The sequence below is a fragment of the Cupressus sempervirens genome, chromosome 1, assembly GCF_028749045.1.
Source record: "Cupressus sempervirens isolate cs-2001-9-10 chromosome 1, ASM2874904v1, whole genome shotgun sequence".
NCBI lineage: Eukaryota > Viridiplantae > Streptophyta > Pinopsida > Cupressales > Cupressaceae > Cupressus > Cupressus sempervirens.
Genome location: NC_143118.1, coordinates 631,575,018 through 631,590,238, shown reverse-complemented (window position 1 = coordinate 631,590,238; position 15,221 = coordinate 631,575,018). Strand labels below are relative to the sequence as shown.

Genomic DNA, 15,221 nt, shown 5'->3' with positions numbered 1-15,221 from the left:
AAATTGAATATTTTCAATAATGGTTTTGTAAGTGTGCCCTAAACAGAAATACCTAATCTAACATTGGTTTTATTGCCCTAAATGGTTTTGAGTACAATGGTTTTGTTGCCCTAAATGGTTTTGATTACAACGATACAGTGGTATAGATTTTCTTCCCTAGGCAGTATTTGTGGACTAACTGTGGTTTTGTAGACTTTCCCTAGGTGGATTCTAGTTTCGAAATGTATGAAATCCCTAACTTAAAACTCGCAATTTGTTTAAGTAATTACAACATAAATAGGATCGAAAAACAGCTTGTTTATCATGTGGATTAAGATTGATGATAAATAACAAGATGCTCATTGATATGCCAATGTAATTACACAAAATCTAATTTATGTATATTTTGATATCAAGATTAACTACTCGTGTGATTGAACGTAGGAAGAATGTAAACCAAACCCTAAAGTGGGTAAAGGTATCACCGAGAAAGGGGATGATGAATGACCAAGGTCTAGATAATCTGGAAATGGTAAGACTTGACAAATTGTACATGGGTAACCAAGGTGACTTAATTTTAAGGACTCACCTTTACGTTCTTTCCTTGACAATTTGATGATTAATATCTTAAAACAATTTCTTGATCAATCTTATAACGTAGAGAACCGCCTGTTATCTAAATTGTCTTGTTCTTAGCAACCACCCTGAACATTAATAGAATTGGACTACTATATTATTAAAATAAAATAATTAAAACATAAATAAAGAAATTAAACTATAATAAACCATCTTCAATTTTGCAATCTTCATATTACTAGGACTCATTTCTGTATCTAATTTCTCATGGAAGTTCCATGATCTCCGAAAACATTCTCAACAATATATAATTATTATTCACCTTCCGCACTATGATCAAGATTCCCTAAGGGACCAAAAACACCCTCTTAATTACTAATTCCCAAACTTACTATAATTTTTCCAAGGTACATAAAATATCTTCATATTACTAGGACTCATTTCTCTATCTTATTTCTCATGGAAGTTCCATGCTCTCTGAAAACAATCTCAACAATATATAATTATTATTCACCTTCTGCATTATGATCAAGATTCCCTAAGGGACCGAAAACACCCTCTTAATTACTAATTTCCAAACATACTATAATTTTTCCATGGTACATAAAATTAACTCTTACGATTGTTATCAGGCAAAACTTAGGAAAGTATAGACAAATTCCTCACTGAACATAGAGAAATGGTTCATAACCAAAGGATCGTCCCATGGATTGACAACAGAAATTTATTCATGACGCGTAAGAAAAGAGTGTGGAATAGAATTAGGGTGCAGGAAGTATAAATAGGGGAGCAAAAGCTTGTTTCACCACCTTTTTACGTTGGAAAGCACTGAAAGTACATAATTAGATTAATTGTACATTGTTTATTAAAATCCTAATGCAATTCTTTCATTTTCATAAAAATAAATTCACGTTAAGTTTGAGTATCATAGTTTGAATATCAAGTTCAACTAATGGGTTAATAATTTATTCTTCGTCTTCTTCAATGCCAATGGCATTAGTTGATCCACCAATAGTACCAAGACTTATTGGCTCAGCTGTACCAATAACATTATTGCTTTCCAAGTCATCGAATGCATCAATTGCAAGCTGAGCAATATTAGCACCAAGCCCATATGCTCTGCATTTATATCCCACATTGTAACAAGCTAAAAAATAATAACAGAAGTTTACTAAGTTTACTAACGGTTTTAGTTAAACTAACTAGTTTGCGCTCAGTATTGGAATAAACAATAACATCTGTAACAACATTTTTTTAAGAAGGAATACATGTCAAAGCAGTTACTATGCTAAATCTATGTTTAACAAGAATTAATTACTTGATACTGCTTAGTATCAAGTAATTAATTCTTGTTAAACATAGATTTAGCATAGTAATCAAGTAATTAATTCTTGTTAAACATAGATTTAGCATAGTAACTGCTTTGACAAGCAGTATCAAGTAATTAATTCTTGTAAAAATCAATTTAGCATAGTAACTGCTTTGATATGTATTCCTTCTTTAAAAAACGTTTTTACATATGTTATTGTTTATTCCAATACTGAGCGTAAACTAGTTAGTTTAACTAAAACCGTTAGTAAACTTAGTAAACTTCTGTTATTAATTTTTAGCTTGTTACAATGTGGGATATAAATGCAGAGCATATGGGCTTGGTGCTAATATTGCTCAGCTTGCAATTGATGCATTCGATGACTTGGAAAGCAATAATGTTTTTGGTACAGCTGAGCCAATAAGTCTTGGTACTATTGGTGGATCAACTAATGCCATTGGCATTGAAGAAGAAGAAGAATAAATTATTAACCCATTAGTTGAACTTGACATTCAAACTATCATACTCGAACTTTACATTATAATTTGTCATTTAAATTTTTTATATTTTGATGTTGAAGTACATGATGGTATGATCACAACGCTGTGATTGCAAATTTATGGTGTTTTTGTGTTTATATGATATTATGTGACATTCTAATCTTAATTCATGCTTATACGCAGTGTATATCTGTGTGTGTCCGTCTGTTTGTACTAACGAATCCAAAACCCATTTCAAAATTTTGTTGTACCTACAAACTGCTTCGTTGAACCCATATCTGAACCTGAACAAAATCAGGCTTCCTAGTTTATTTTCTTTGTTAATATGTAATAGCACGAATATTTTCACACAGTGCTTTGCTTGGTTTGCGAAAAAATTATGTGATTTTTTGTTTAGAGAATTACCTTTCAAAGTTGCACACACAAGTTTTGCAGCCAGCACAGATGGTTCTTGGTCATGTACCCATTCCTTCGAGAAATAATGTGATCTCATGCCCATGTGAATGGGTTGGTTCTACATCATAGCCATTATTGTCCATACCTCAAGATATTTTAGTAAAACATAGTATATTGTCAGCCATGTAATGGATCAAAATGCTAACAGTTGTCAACCAATGAATTTAAATGATTTGTTAGAAATCAGAGTAGCTATCTAGGAAGGTGAACCATCTCAGGTGAGCCAGCAAGTTTTCAGTTTGTGAACCAGAAGAAGTGACAAGTCCATGTTTTGCAAAATTCCATATTTAGTATGTACACCTCAAACTAGAAGACAGGGAGTTTGCAGAAGATACTAGCAGAGGATTAGTACAAGGATTCGACATAAAAAATTTTCATTGCAAATAGGAAATTCATGCATAAATCAGCTTGAGAAGATTGTTTTTTGAGAAAAAATAGGTTGAAGTTGATGCAAATCACTCTATTAGAATTGTGTCACAGGAGTTCTCTATACATCTATGTTAATATCCTATTATAAATGACTAATATCATTCTGTATTGATAATTTATGATCATTGATACTTAAGAATCTGGAAAATCTTCCTTTGTGTATTGTGTGCATGCATTTACTTTTTTTTTTTACCCATTAAAAGCACTACATTAGAAGCTTCGTGCACATGTTTAACTTATTAGAAAGGAATGACGTTAACAAATGTGCTAGTTGTGAGGATTTCAAATATAGGAACATATACTTATCAACCCAAGATTCATGAAATGTCAAGCTACCACTCATATAGTTGGTGTAAAACAAAATGTGCAGAAATTGGATATAGCTTTTATAGAAAGCGAAATGTTAGTGAAGACAATGGTAAAACTTCTAAATAATTATGACCAAAACAAATACAACAAAAGTTCAACCAAATACAACACAACTCTCAATGGAAAAAGATAACAAAAGTAAAAAATTAAGTCAATAATGGTCCTATAAGTTACAGGTTCTAAAATATTTTACTTGATAAGTTTGTTATAGCCAGGCAACAGTTAAATTACAGTGAAGCATACCAAGTGCAAAGGTTTGCCCAACCATCATGCATCCACCCTGATCCTCACCTGTAAATAAAGTGAGAATAAAAATAGAATTGAAGTAAGTATAATTGTTTGACCATTATGATATTAGTATAGAAATGAAATTCAAATACCTAATAAAATGAAACAAAACAAAAAAGAAATTGCATTAAAAGAGAAGCGAGAGTTTTAAAATTTCAGTTTGGGCAGCACACAAATGGATCACTTAGTTCCCAAAAACCTGGATCCAAATTATCCCACCTCAAATTTTCACCTCAACAGTTCTCACTCAGTGCATTTAGTACCTTAATTGATGAAAGAAAAAACTTCAGCTGGAGGACATATAGAATCAATCCACCACTCTTTTAGGTACTCTGTTAAGCTAATCACTTGGTTATAGACAACATTCTCTTTACATACACACATAATGGAAAGAATCATGACCCCATACAGACATGACAATATAATTTTAAACGTGTCTCTACTTAGCAATAGGTTGTACACACATATGGAGCTAAACAAACAAAAACTGCAGGAGTATAAGCATAAACACACTCATCATAATCAGCCATCTTTATAATGGCCCCATAGATTTGGTTTCTGTAGTTCAGCAAAATAAAAAAATAAACAACACTGTGATTTCTCAAAAGCAGTTAAAGACTTAAAAAGGACAAACTTATAGACAAGTTTCAAGGTGAAAAATGCCATTAAAAGCTATGAAAACATAAATTTCGGGTGTGAAAAAACAAACATGAACTTCAAACCCAGGAGTTGCTTGTCCTGATTAAAAAGCATTTTGCTTGGACCGGTGAAAAATTCAAAAGATACACAATTTTCAAATAATGACACATCAATGAAAGGATGAATAGCTTTAAAATTTTGTCACTACATTTTAATTAAATGCTAAGTGAATTGATTGCATATATGATCTCTGAATATGTGATATGACTGAATGAATATGCAAACAATCTTATGTTCAATAGCTATTTCTGATCTAGCAATAAAAGATATACTATAACCTTGGCTGATTAATTGCTTATAGTGATTAGATTGCCATGTCTGATATGTTCCTTAATTAAATGCGCTATGGAATATGAAATAACAATATTGCTTATAGCAATATGGTTGCTATTTCAGATATGAAGTTGTAATCTTGCAACAATGATGGATGTCACTTTTGATTTGGCTATTTATCAGTTCAACTATACTACCTCCTTTGATTTGTACTTAGACACTTGCAACCAATTTTTAGCCAAACAGGAAGATGATCTATCGAGGAGATCGAATGTAACTAAAAGAAAAAAGATTTCCAATGATGCCTTCATTCAATGTTTGAAATGTCTTTGTATATCTTAAGTTAGGAATGATGAGGCATGTTGATGCAGAAGCATCCTAGGTGTGAGGACAATCTTGCATTACCCAAAAATGTTTTTATTTTAAGCCTTTACTATTTTAGTCAGGACTAGTAGACACAAGGGGTTGCTATTTCTGGGATCTTACTATTTTTAGTAAGGTTGTCATACAAGCTCGGAATATTCTAATTTTTAACATTAAGATTCATTTCAGAATTATAAGCCTACCATAAAAATCGCATTGCTCCAACTTCGGTACCAGAGAAGTTATTACAAATTTTCGGTGGAGAATTTTGGAGAAAAATCTTTGAACACAATTTTGAAGGCCTTAGAGGCCCCAGATGAAGTCCGAAAACTCAACAGATGGGTGCTTGCACAATTTCAAGCTTGTAGATCACGAGCTAAGGTTTCTGAAAAGTGGTTATAATAGCCAATCGGAGCAACGGTTCGACAATTATGGCCTTCCAAAGTTGGGCCACCCGAAATTTCTAAAATAAATGTTTAAGATGTATTTGGCTGACTCTATATGTATTGTTAGGGTATGTCGGCCCTAGGTATTAAGTTATAGTGTCTAAAACCTTCCCAAGCGGCATAAAATTGCCTATTTAAGAAAAGCCCACACATTGTCTAAGACAACTCTGGGTAATAGTTCATAGCTTGTCTTGCAGTTTATTGTAATAAAGGCGCCCGTGTGGGTTAGCATATTGTACAAGTGAATTATGTAATTCCGCAATTGCGACGATAATAAGAAGCCCCTATTTTGTTCTCGCAATTGTTGTTGTTTCTTTGTTTCTATTATGTGTTTATGGTATTAAGGAGAGCACCCTTCATCAAGTGGTATTAGAGCTAGAGTTCTAGGGTGTGTGGACAAATTGTTGACTGTGAGGCAGTTCGCACTAAGATAGCGATTTGGGCTGAGCATGAAGACAGATCGCCAATTGTAAGGCAGTTTGCACTAGGGGTTCAGCAGAAGCGTGAAAATGCCTCCACAAAGAGAGGGTGCAGAAGAGTTGTAGATGTTACACTTGAGGGTTTTAGAGCCATCCAAAGACAAATGCAAACATTAGAAACACAAACGCGCAAAGGAATAAATCTTGTCGTAAGAGATGAAAGCGAGGATGAGGAGGAAGAAGAAAAAAATGCCAAAGTAGAGGAAGTTCTATACCCAAAGGAAGAGAGGTTTTTTAAAGGCATCTCCAAGATTGGAAAAAGACCCAAGTTTGAGGTTCCCACATTTTTGGGAAAATCTTAACCAAGAGGAGCTAATAGATTGGATCAATGAATTGAAGGAGTAATTTGAGTATGAAGTTATTGAGGATACTGATAGGGTCAAGTTTGCGAAGGCGAAACTGAAAGGACATGGAAAGATTAGGTGGCAGGAGATTCAGTTGGAGCTAAATAGAAAAGGAAATGACAATATCACCAGATGGGAACGAATGATAGCTAAACTGAAGCGACAATTCATCCCCGTGGATTATGAGCTTGATCTGTTGAAGAAAATGCACGGGTCGAATCAAGCGGGAAAATTTGTTCAAGAGTATACCAAAGAGTTCTACCAAGTTCTCATTAGATATCAAGTGCAAAGTTGCAACCATTACTGGCCACAGTTGCAACAAGATGTGAAGAAGTTTGTGCAAAGTTTTCCATGTCATCAAATATGGGGATGTGGATCTAGCTACTCTTGGAGAGTTGAACAAGTGCATTGATGCTATGCTTGACTAGATGAGGGCAGTTGTGCGAGAGAGGACCCTAACTTTTGCATTTTACACTTAGTACACTCGGCCTATTATTCAGCGTAGATGGGACAGTCGCAACACTCCCTTACATATCATTGCTTATGCATTGAATCTGATGTGGTAATGCCTAGGCCTTGGAGAGTTACACCACTAAATGACAATGAGGCAATCTATTATCAATTTCAACTTTAGTACACTTGCACTTGAAAGTTACAAGTTGGTACACTTGCACTTGCAAATATTTAATATGTTAAATTACTGATTTTAAAATTTCAATTTCAGGTGAAGGAAGGATTCTTCAAGTGCATTGATAGGATGTATGACCTTGAGATAGCAGGGAATGTTCGCACTGAGTGCACCAAATTTATTACTGTTAGCAGCTATCCAACTAGAGGAAAGGTTGACATAAAAACAATGTCACAATAGGATCCTATTTTGTGATGGAATTGTCATGGACCCAAATCAACAACAACCACAGTAGCCATCTGTTTCCTATCTCAAATCTCATGTTCTGCATCTTTAGAACCTTTACTTTTCACTTTCAAATTTCACCTTCACTTTTACTTGAGTCTTTTAGTCATGACTTTCAATTTTGATTTTGTAATTCTTGTACTACTCATTTGATTGTTATGATGTTATCACAGGTATCTAGTTTTTCAACTTCTAAGAGGACCTGATCTACTTATAGCTTCATTCCCTCTCTTAAAATGAATAGATGTACCTCTGAGAAAGCAGAAAAGCTAGTGGTTGTACATTGTGCCTTGTGTATCAAAGATCGCAAGACACTTGTGTATAAGGAGAGCCCTACAACACGATGACATATAGAGCCAAAGGAGCCCTCACAGGTTGATGAGGATGCAAATACTTCTAATGCGGGGTTGGTTGGCGTTCCTCTTCTAGCTCTTACCCTTGAATTGGCCGACGATTCAGAGGATGAGTTTGTTGAACTTGAGCCTCAAGTTGGAATTGATGATTAGAGGCCTCTAGGCAACCTCTATTGCATTTTGGTGGCCCTTGGGCCTTTATTACTTGACATTTTGTCTTCTAATTTTGTAGTTTGTATTTGAGACTTGGATATTATCATATTTGTCATTTGAAGATCAAAATATTGAACATTGAACACTGTGATCATATCATGGTTGTTGTTATTTGATGTAATTAAGCTTATGATGCCACTGAATGATTGATGAGATAATGATACTGATACTTTGATGCCATTTGAATCTTCAATCTTTGATTATTTTAATTTAAGTTATTTAGTAGAAGTTAGAAGTAAGAACTTAGATCTCTTTCATTGTTCATTGTTCAATGTTCAATGCAATGTAAAACTAAACTAGCAATAGTAGTCTTGATGAACTTATACTTCATATTTTTGTCATATATTGTTACGCATCTTTTCATAATTAGCATTTTAAGTATCATATGTATAGTATATACAATATAAACCCCGTCCCACTTCTGATGTCCCCTATCGCTGTCCCCTTATCGTCCCCAAATTGAGGCCCCTTTGTCCTGGAAACTTGTTCCCCCATTCCCTAGGCCGGTATAACTATGTCACAACCTCACATTGTTCATTTATCTTATTTCTAGAAGACCCACTTAGTTTAAATAACATTTTTAATCTTATGTTTAGAAACCAATTCCCATGTTTTGTTCTTTTCAATTCAATTGAGTTCTTCTTTCATACTTTTATCCTTAAATCATCTTTACTAGCTTCATCAGCAATTTTTGTTGGAAACTACAATTGGAACAATTGTTAAATTGTCATGGATGTCAAACCTTACTGGTAAGACATTTACTAACAATGTAGAGTGTCATATCAATTGATTGACGAAAAGGAGTTGAATAGAGAGATAACTAGATCAACTAGTAAAGTTGTTGAGTAAAGAGTAAGTATGTTGGAATTACAATGGGCACTTAATCAGTTAGACTTTGACAAGATAATGTGTTGTTTAATCATTTTAGAAAATGAAGCAAACAATTGGGTTGATGTGTAGAAGAGTTGTTGAGTATAACATTAAGCTTGAACGAGTATCAATTTACTAGGTCAATGAAGAAGTTGACGCAGAAGATTAAGGAGCTTAAGAGATAGTCGAGAAAATAGTATCAGTCGAGATTGTGGCAGAACAAGATGAAGATTGAGTGCGCTAGTGTAAGCCGAGAGATATAGAACAGTAGAGACCAAGCTACCCGATATTGACCGAACACAACAATACAGTGATGACCGAGTGTCAACAAAATAACAGTTTGTGAAAGAATGAAGATTTGATACCGACATAGTTGAATTTTCAGATTGGTCAAAATGCATAAACAATAAGGATTAATGAGCTAGCATATTTATTGCATGAATTGAGTTTGTTATGCAATCTAAGCAAGAATTTAAGGAGAAGTTTTTGGAAGTTTCAAGAAAGGAATAGAAGGATAAAACGATGAACAAATTCAATAAACTTGATCAAACCCTAATATCTACAGTGATGTTTAAGTGACAAAAGATCAAAGCTACCTATTTAAGGAGGGACAGGAGATACTTTATTGTTGGTTGGTTCGATATTGATTGGTGAATTTGAGGACTTGTGAAGAACATAGTAGCACACGAAAAGTGAGAACATTGGTGAAGTGTAATTGCTTTAAGAGTTTCCAAGTAGATCAAAGATGGAGAAAATGATGAAGTCCAGTCAATGAACCAACATATAAGTCGAATGGAGATCCAAACAAGCAACGTAAGTTATATCTTAACAAATCAAACCTAGCTATTACTTCCTAACCATTGTGGCAATAAAATCCTTTAATCAAGGTTGACCAAACAGTCATTTGTAAATTGTTTAATCAAGGTGACATTCTAATAGAATGATCTAAAGAATTCTAAACCTGGCTGATCCTAACGAATGATTAAATCCTTTAATAGGGTCACACCTAACAATGTATTTTGTAATTTATAACAGGTTTGGCACTTAACCGAGCTCTCTTCAAAAGAGTGAAAAGTAGTAGCTTGTTACTTGGTGGTTTTCTCCAAATTGGGTTTCCACGTCAACTCTCGATTACTCAGCATATACTAAACAAAGAGCAAAGTGATGGATGAATAAGTTAAGTTGCTAATGAGTTGCTATATTGGTCAAGTTGTTTTATAAGCTTGAATAAGTTATTTGAGGTTGTTAAAAGCTGAACTGGTAAATCTAGACCTAAGGATAACAGATTCACCCTACCCTACCCCCCCCCCCCCCCCCCCCTCACTCAGTTATTCTATCATTCTAACAATTGGTATCAGAGCTTTGGTGCTTGTAAGGAATTTTTTTTAAGGGACTTGAGCTAAAGGTCAAGATGTATATGAGCGGGGGACTTCCCTACATGGCAACACTTCACGAGATTGCATCTATCTAGAGTTGGAGATTCTGTACTATACTGCCTAGAAAATGAATACATTGAAGTTCCTAGACCCATGTCAGTTGAATAGATAAAGGAGGAGAAGCATAATCAAATATGATAGATCTAAAACTTCCCTCAGTCAGGCTAAATTTGATGATGTAAGGGATTGCACTAATGCAAAGCAAAAGTAGGATAAGTTGGCTCAAATCCATAAAGAAGACAGAAATGTGTTAAAGGCTAAACTTGAAACTTTGACAAGCATGTATGATGACATGATAATGAAAGGAGAAAGTATTACACATTATTGTGGCCAAATCAAGGAGGTTGTGAATGCAATTAGCGAAGTTGGAGCAGACATATTTGATTAGACTATGTTAAGCAAAGTATTGACTACTTTACTCCCTATATATGCAATTAGAGTATCTGCAATTTAAGGACTGAAATGTACACCTAGTAATGATCTGACCTCAAATAGTCTAATTCGTTGACTCACTACAGTTGAATTGTCAAATTTTGATAACTATACACCTTGTAGTGTTTAATGTGCTTTCAACTCTCAACTAACCCTTGATAGATCTAAAAGAAAGAAAAAGAATAAGCATGTCTACGATAACAATGAATCAGATGAGGACCTTGATGAGTTAGAAACATTACTGGCAAGAAGGCTACCAAGAATAATTGGAAAATACATAGTTAAACTTCATATTATCTGCTTCACATATAACAAAGTTGGTCATATTGCTCCAAGGTGTCCTGGGAAAAAAGGAAAGACAACAACTACAGAGGAAGGAGAGACAACAAAGACAGTTGAGGTAACAAAGACTGCTAGGGAAAAGGCAAGAAATCTTGTTACATTGGTGAAGAAGATGGTTATGATAGTGATTCTCATGAAAATGATGAAGTTGTTTATGTTGCAATGAAAGATGAATCTAATGAAGATGAAAAACCTGCTTCAATCTCACATGTGAATAAGAATGACAGATGGATAATTGCTAGTGATTGCTCACATGCGTTCAATATATTTTGCAATGAGAAAGAAATTAAAACACAAATGAGTGCACCAAGGACTACAAAAGAATAGGATAGCTAAAAGAAGAAATAGATCAATCATTGACTATACAAGAACATTGATAATAATGTTCCACAAAGGTATTGCAGTGAAGTTGTAAGCATCGTTGTTTATACACTGAACCGAGTCTAATTTAAAAAAATACAAACAAAACCCCTTTTGAACTTTAGTATGGCTATACACCTAATGTCAATTATTTCAAAGTATTTGGAATCAAGTGTTACATATTGAAAGATGAAAGGAAAGGAAAACTTGATGCAAAGAGTGATGAGGGTATATTCCTAAGATATTCCAGTTAAAGCAATGCATACAAGTGTTTGAATTCTAAGACTAACAAAATTGTGGAAAGTGCAAATGTTAGAGTTGATGAATTTGCAAAGAAGAATGAAGATGAATACAAGAGAGAGCCTCAAGATTACAAAAATTTTGCCTACATTGATGAAGATCCTAGTACATTACCTAAACCATAGAAAGAGGTTGTCAAACATCACCAACTAGGCACTGTCGAGGTTCAGCAGACAAGCTCTACTTAGCATCAACACACTGTTAAGCACGAGGTTGTAGGAATCAAGCCACAACAAGAAGTCGTCAACTCACAGAGAGACAAAACTAAACACCAGACAGACAATGTCAAGTTACAACTAGAGACACTTGAAGAAGATGAACAAGTTGGACCACATGAATTACCACAAGAAAATAAAAACCCTGAACTTGTCATAGCAAAATATGTAAGGAGACACCATACACCAAACCAAATCATTGAAGACAAAGATTTAGGAGTCATGACAAGAAGCAAATTAAAGAATAATACATGTTTAGCAGGTGAGTTTGAACCTAAATCAGTAAAAGATGCATTGGGGATTGAGGATTGGATTAATATAATGGAGGAAATTGATCAAATAGAGAAGAACAATACATGGACACTGGTACTAAGGCTAAAGGATAAGAATGTGATTGGAACAAAATGGGTATTCAGTAACAAGATGAATGAGAAAGGTTAAGTCACAAGGAATAAGGTAAGACTAGTTTGTAAGGGAAATGCACAAGATGAAGGAATTGACTATGGAAAGACATTTCCCGTGCTTGTAAGGTTGGAATTAGTAAGAACATTGCTTGGATATGCTGCTTACAAAGGTTTCAAAGTATATCAAATGGATGTCAAATCTACATTTAGGCTAAAGGATAAGAATGTGATTGGAACAAAATGAGTATTCAGTAATAAGATGAACGAGAAAGGTGAAGTCACAATGAATAAGGGAAGACTAGTTTGGAAGGGAAATGCACAAGTGGAAGGAATTGACTATGGAGAGACATTTTCCCTCGTTCCAAGGTTGCAATTACCATGAACATTGCTTGCATATGCTGCTTACAAAGGTTTCAAAGTATATCAAATGGATGTCAAGTCTGCATTTATGAATAGAAATTTAGAAGATGAAATCTATGTTGAACAACCTAAAACATTTGTTGACCCAAGCAGGAGGAGCATTGAACAAAGCATTAAATGGTTTGAAACAAGTCCCTAGAGCATTGTATGAAAGGTTACATACATATTTCGTGAAAATTGGTTTTTCAAAAACTAATGACAATAGCAATCTGTATTTGAAAAGTGAAACTGAGAACAAGATATGCCTAGCTGAAATATTTATTAATGATGTCATATTTGGAGGACATGATGTGTTGTGCAAATCATATGCTAAAGAATTTGAGATGTCAATGTTTGGAGGGATTAAATTATTTGCTGGTTTACAAGTCTATCAGATGAAGAGGGGTATTTACATTACACAATCAAAGTATATCAAGGAGATAGTGAAGACCTTTGGAATGGAAGATTTAAGACCAATTTGAACACCTATGGCTAGTGGTCATAAATTTTCAATGAATGATGATTCTACTGAAGTCAATCAGACATTGTATAGGTCAATGATTGGAAAATTGCAATATGTTGTTTACAGCAGACCTAACATTGGATTAGTTGTTGGTATTGTTGAAACATTTTCTGCTAATCCGAAGGAGAATTACATGATGGTTGTCAAAAGGATACTAAGATATCGCAAACCTACAGAAGACTATGGTTTATGGTATAATAAGAGTGATAAGTTTGAGCTGAAAGTTTACAAAGATGTTGACTAAGTTGAAAGCATTGATGATAGAAAGAATACAAGTGTATTGATGCAAGTTTTGTATCACTTACATAACATATTAGTAATTGAACATCTAATACAAAGTATCAAACATACAATTCCTCTCTTGAAAAGTTAATACTCATGAGATATGAGAGTAACTCCAATGTTCCTTACTCTTGTGGATACTCGCTCAATTTTATCGATGTGATTTACTGGTAATCACATAGGCGGCCTTACAGTATTCATTCAAGGATGACTTGGGTTTTTGGTGAGATGGTGATGATTTTGTATGAGTGACAGGTGATGTTGATGGTGACAATGATGGTGGAGGATGTAACGCCAGATAATGTTGATTGCGCAAGGAGGCGATAATGGTTCTAATGACTTCTACCTTCCTGACTTTCTTAGAGTGGAATTCGACTACCCAACCACTCGCTATTCTACTACTCCTTCAACTGCTCACTATTCTACTCCCACTCCTATGAATGGAAGGTTAACAAATGGATGGGAATCGAATCTAATGAAAGCTAACCAGTAGCCCCACCTTCACAGATGCAATGATTCAAAGGAAAAATAAACTAGTTTGCCACACAAGGCTTCCCAACAAGCCGCTAGGATGCTAATGGTCTAGTATTGATCCCTATCAAACATTCACTAACATCACCATACAATTAGCAATCTACTTCTACTCTAACAACATGAAATGAAATCCTACTTTAATTTGATACATGAGAAGAACCATGCAATACACCAAAACGATCATGTATATCCTCCATGCAAGTCACAACAATGAATAGAGAACAATTTTGGTAGTATCTTAGCAACAATCCTCCAACATAACTCCCTCACAAATATTACTCTAACTATTTGGAAGTAGAAACCATGCAATAATACCAAAGGCCCTTAATCACCATGCAAGTCACAACAATGAGAAAGAAAGCGATTTTGGCATTAACTTATCCAACAATTTTCTTTGACCCTTACAAATAAGAGCAAATGGCCTTTTATAGATGTCAAAATTACAACCGACACTAAAGATCAAAAGCAAAACCGACGATCCAGATTTTATCCTAAAAACCCTAATTAGGGTTGCCACCCCACCGGCCAATGAGAAGACACCACCTCGTCAATGGACCATTGAAAAAAGTGTAAAAGTGGCAACCAATGAGAACGCACCAAAATGGCAGCCAATCAAAAATAGGCACTTGTCCTATTCTAGAAGAAAGAGAAATTGCCACTTGGGCTTACATCAAATGATCTTCTAATATAAATATCCATTTTTCTTTCATTCTTTTAGCTAAGGCAATGAACCTAGCTAGCCTTTCGCTGACTTCTTCCATGGGAGGACAAGGTGTATGCTTTATCTTGAGCTTAGCCGATTTCATCATGCTGCTTGCCTCTTGTAGTGTCTTCTCATGATCCTTCTCATATTCTTTTGCAAATCCGATAAAGGCATTGAGGGAGGAAAGGGTTCAAATGTTTCTTCTTGGTAGCAACCTTTCCTAACTCATCCAATCTTGATCCAAGTCTTGTCTCATTGATGTTCTCTTCTCTGATATCTTCAAAATCAAGTGTTGCTCTGATGTCGCTCATCATGGTTGTAATGGAAGTGTCAGCGCTTGGGCTATGATGTGCAACCGCTTTTTGTATTTTCTTTGCCAAGGGGGATTGTCCTTCCTTTAGTCTATCCTTTATCTGTAACATATTTACTGTA

The 15,221-nt window shown here is 34.7% G+C and overlaps 1 protein-coding gene across 9 annotated transcripts in view; it reads right to left on the bottom strand.

The window, feature by feature from the left end:
- The window catches only part of LOC149579504 (methionine aminopeptidase 1D, chloroplastic/mitochondrial-like), a 180,321-nt gene that overhangs the window by 19,245 nt on the left and 145,855 nt on the right, over nt 1-15,221 (bottom strand). For 3 of the 9 annotated variants that reach the window (XM_089833285.1, XM_089833257.1, XM_089833292.1), the window contains one exon: nt 3,862-3,909. The exons of 1 other annotated variant lie outside the window; for it this stretch is intronic. In XM_089833285.1, the coding sequence (XP_089689411.1) occupies nt 3,862-3,909 (48 nt within the window). Of the gene's footprint in view, nt 1-2,769; nt 2,906-3,811; nt 3,910-15,221 lie in introns of all 9 variants that reach the window. 5 more of the 9 variants (XR_016365146.1, XR_016365142.1, XR_016365148.1 and 2 more) reach the window with 3 other exon arrangements.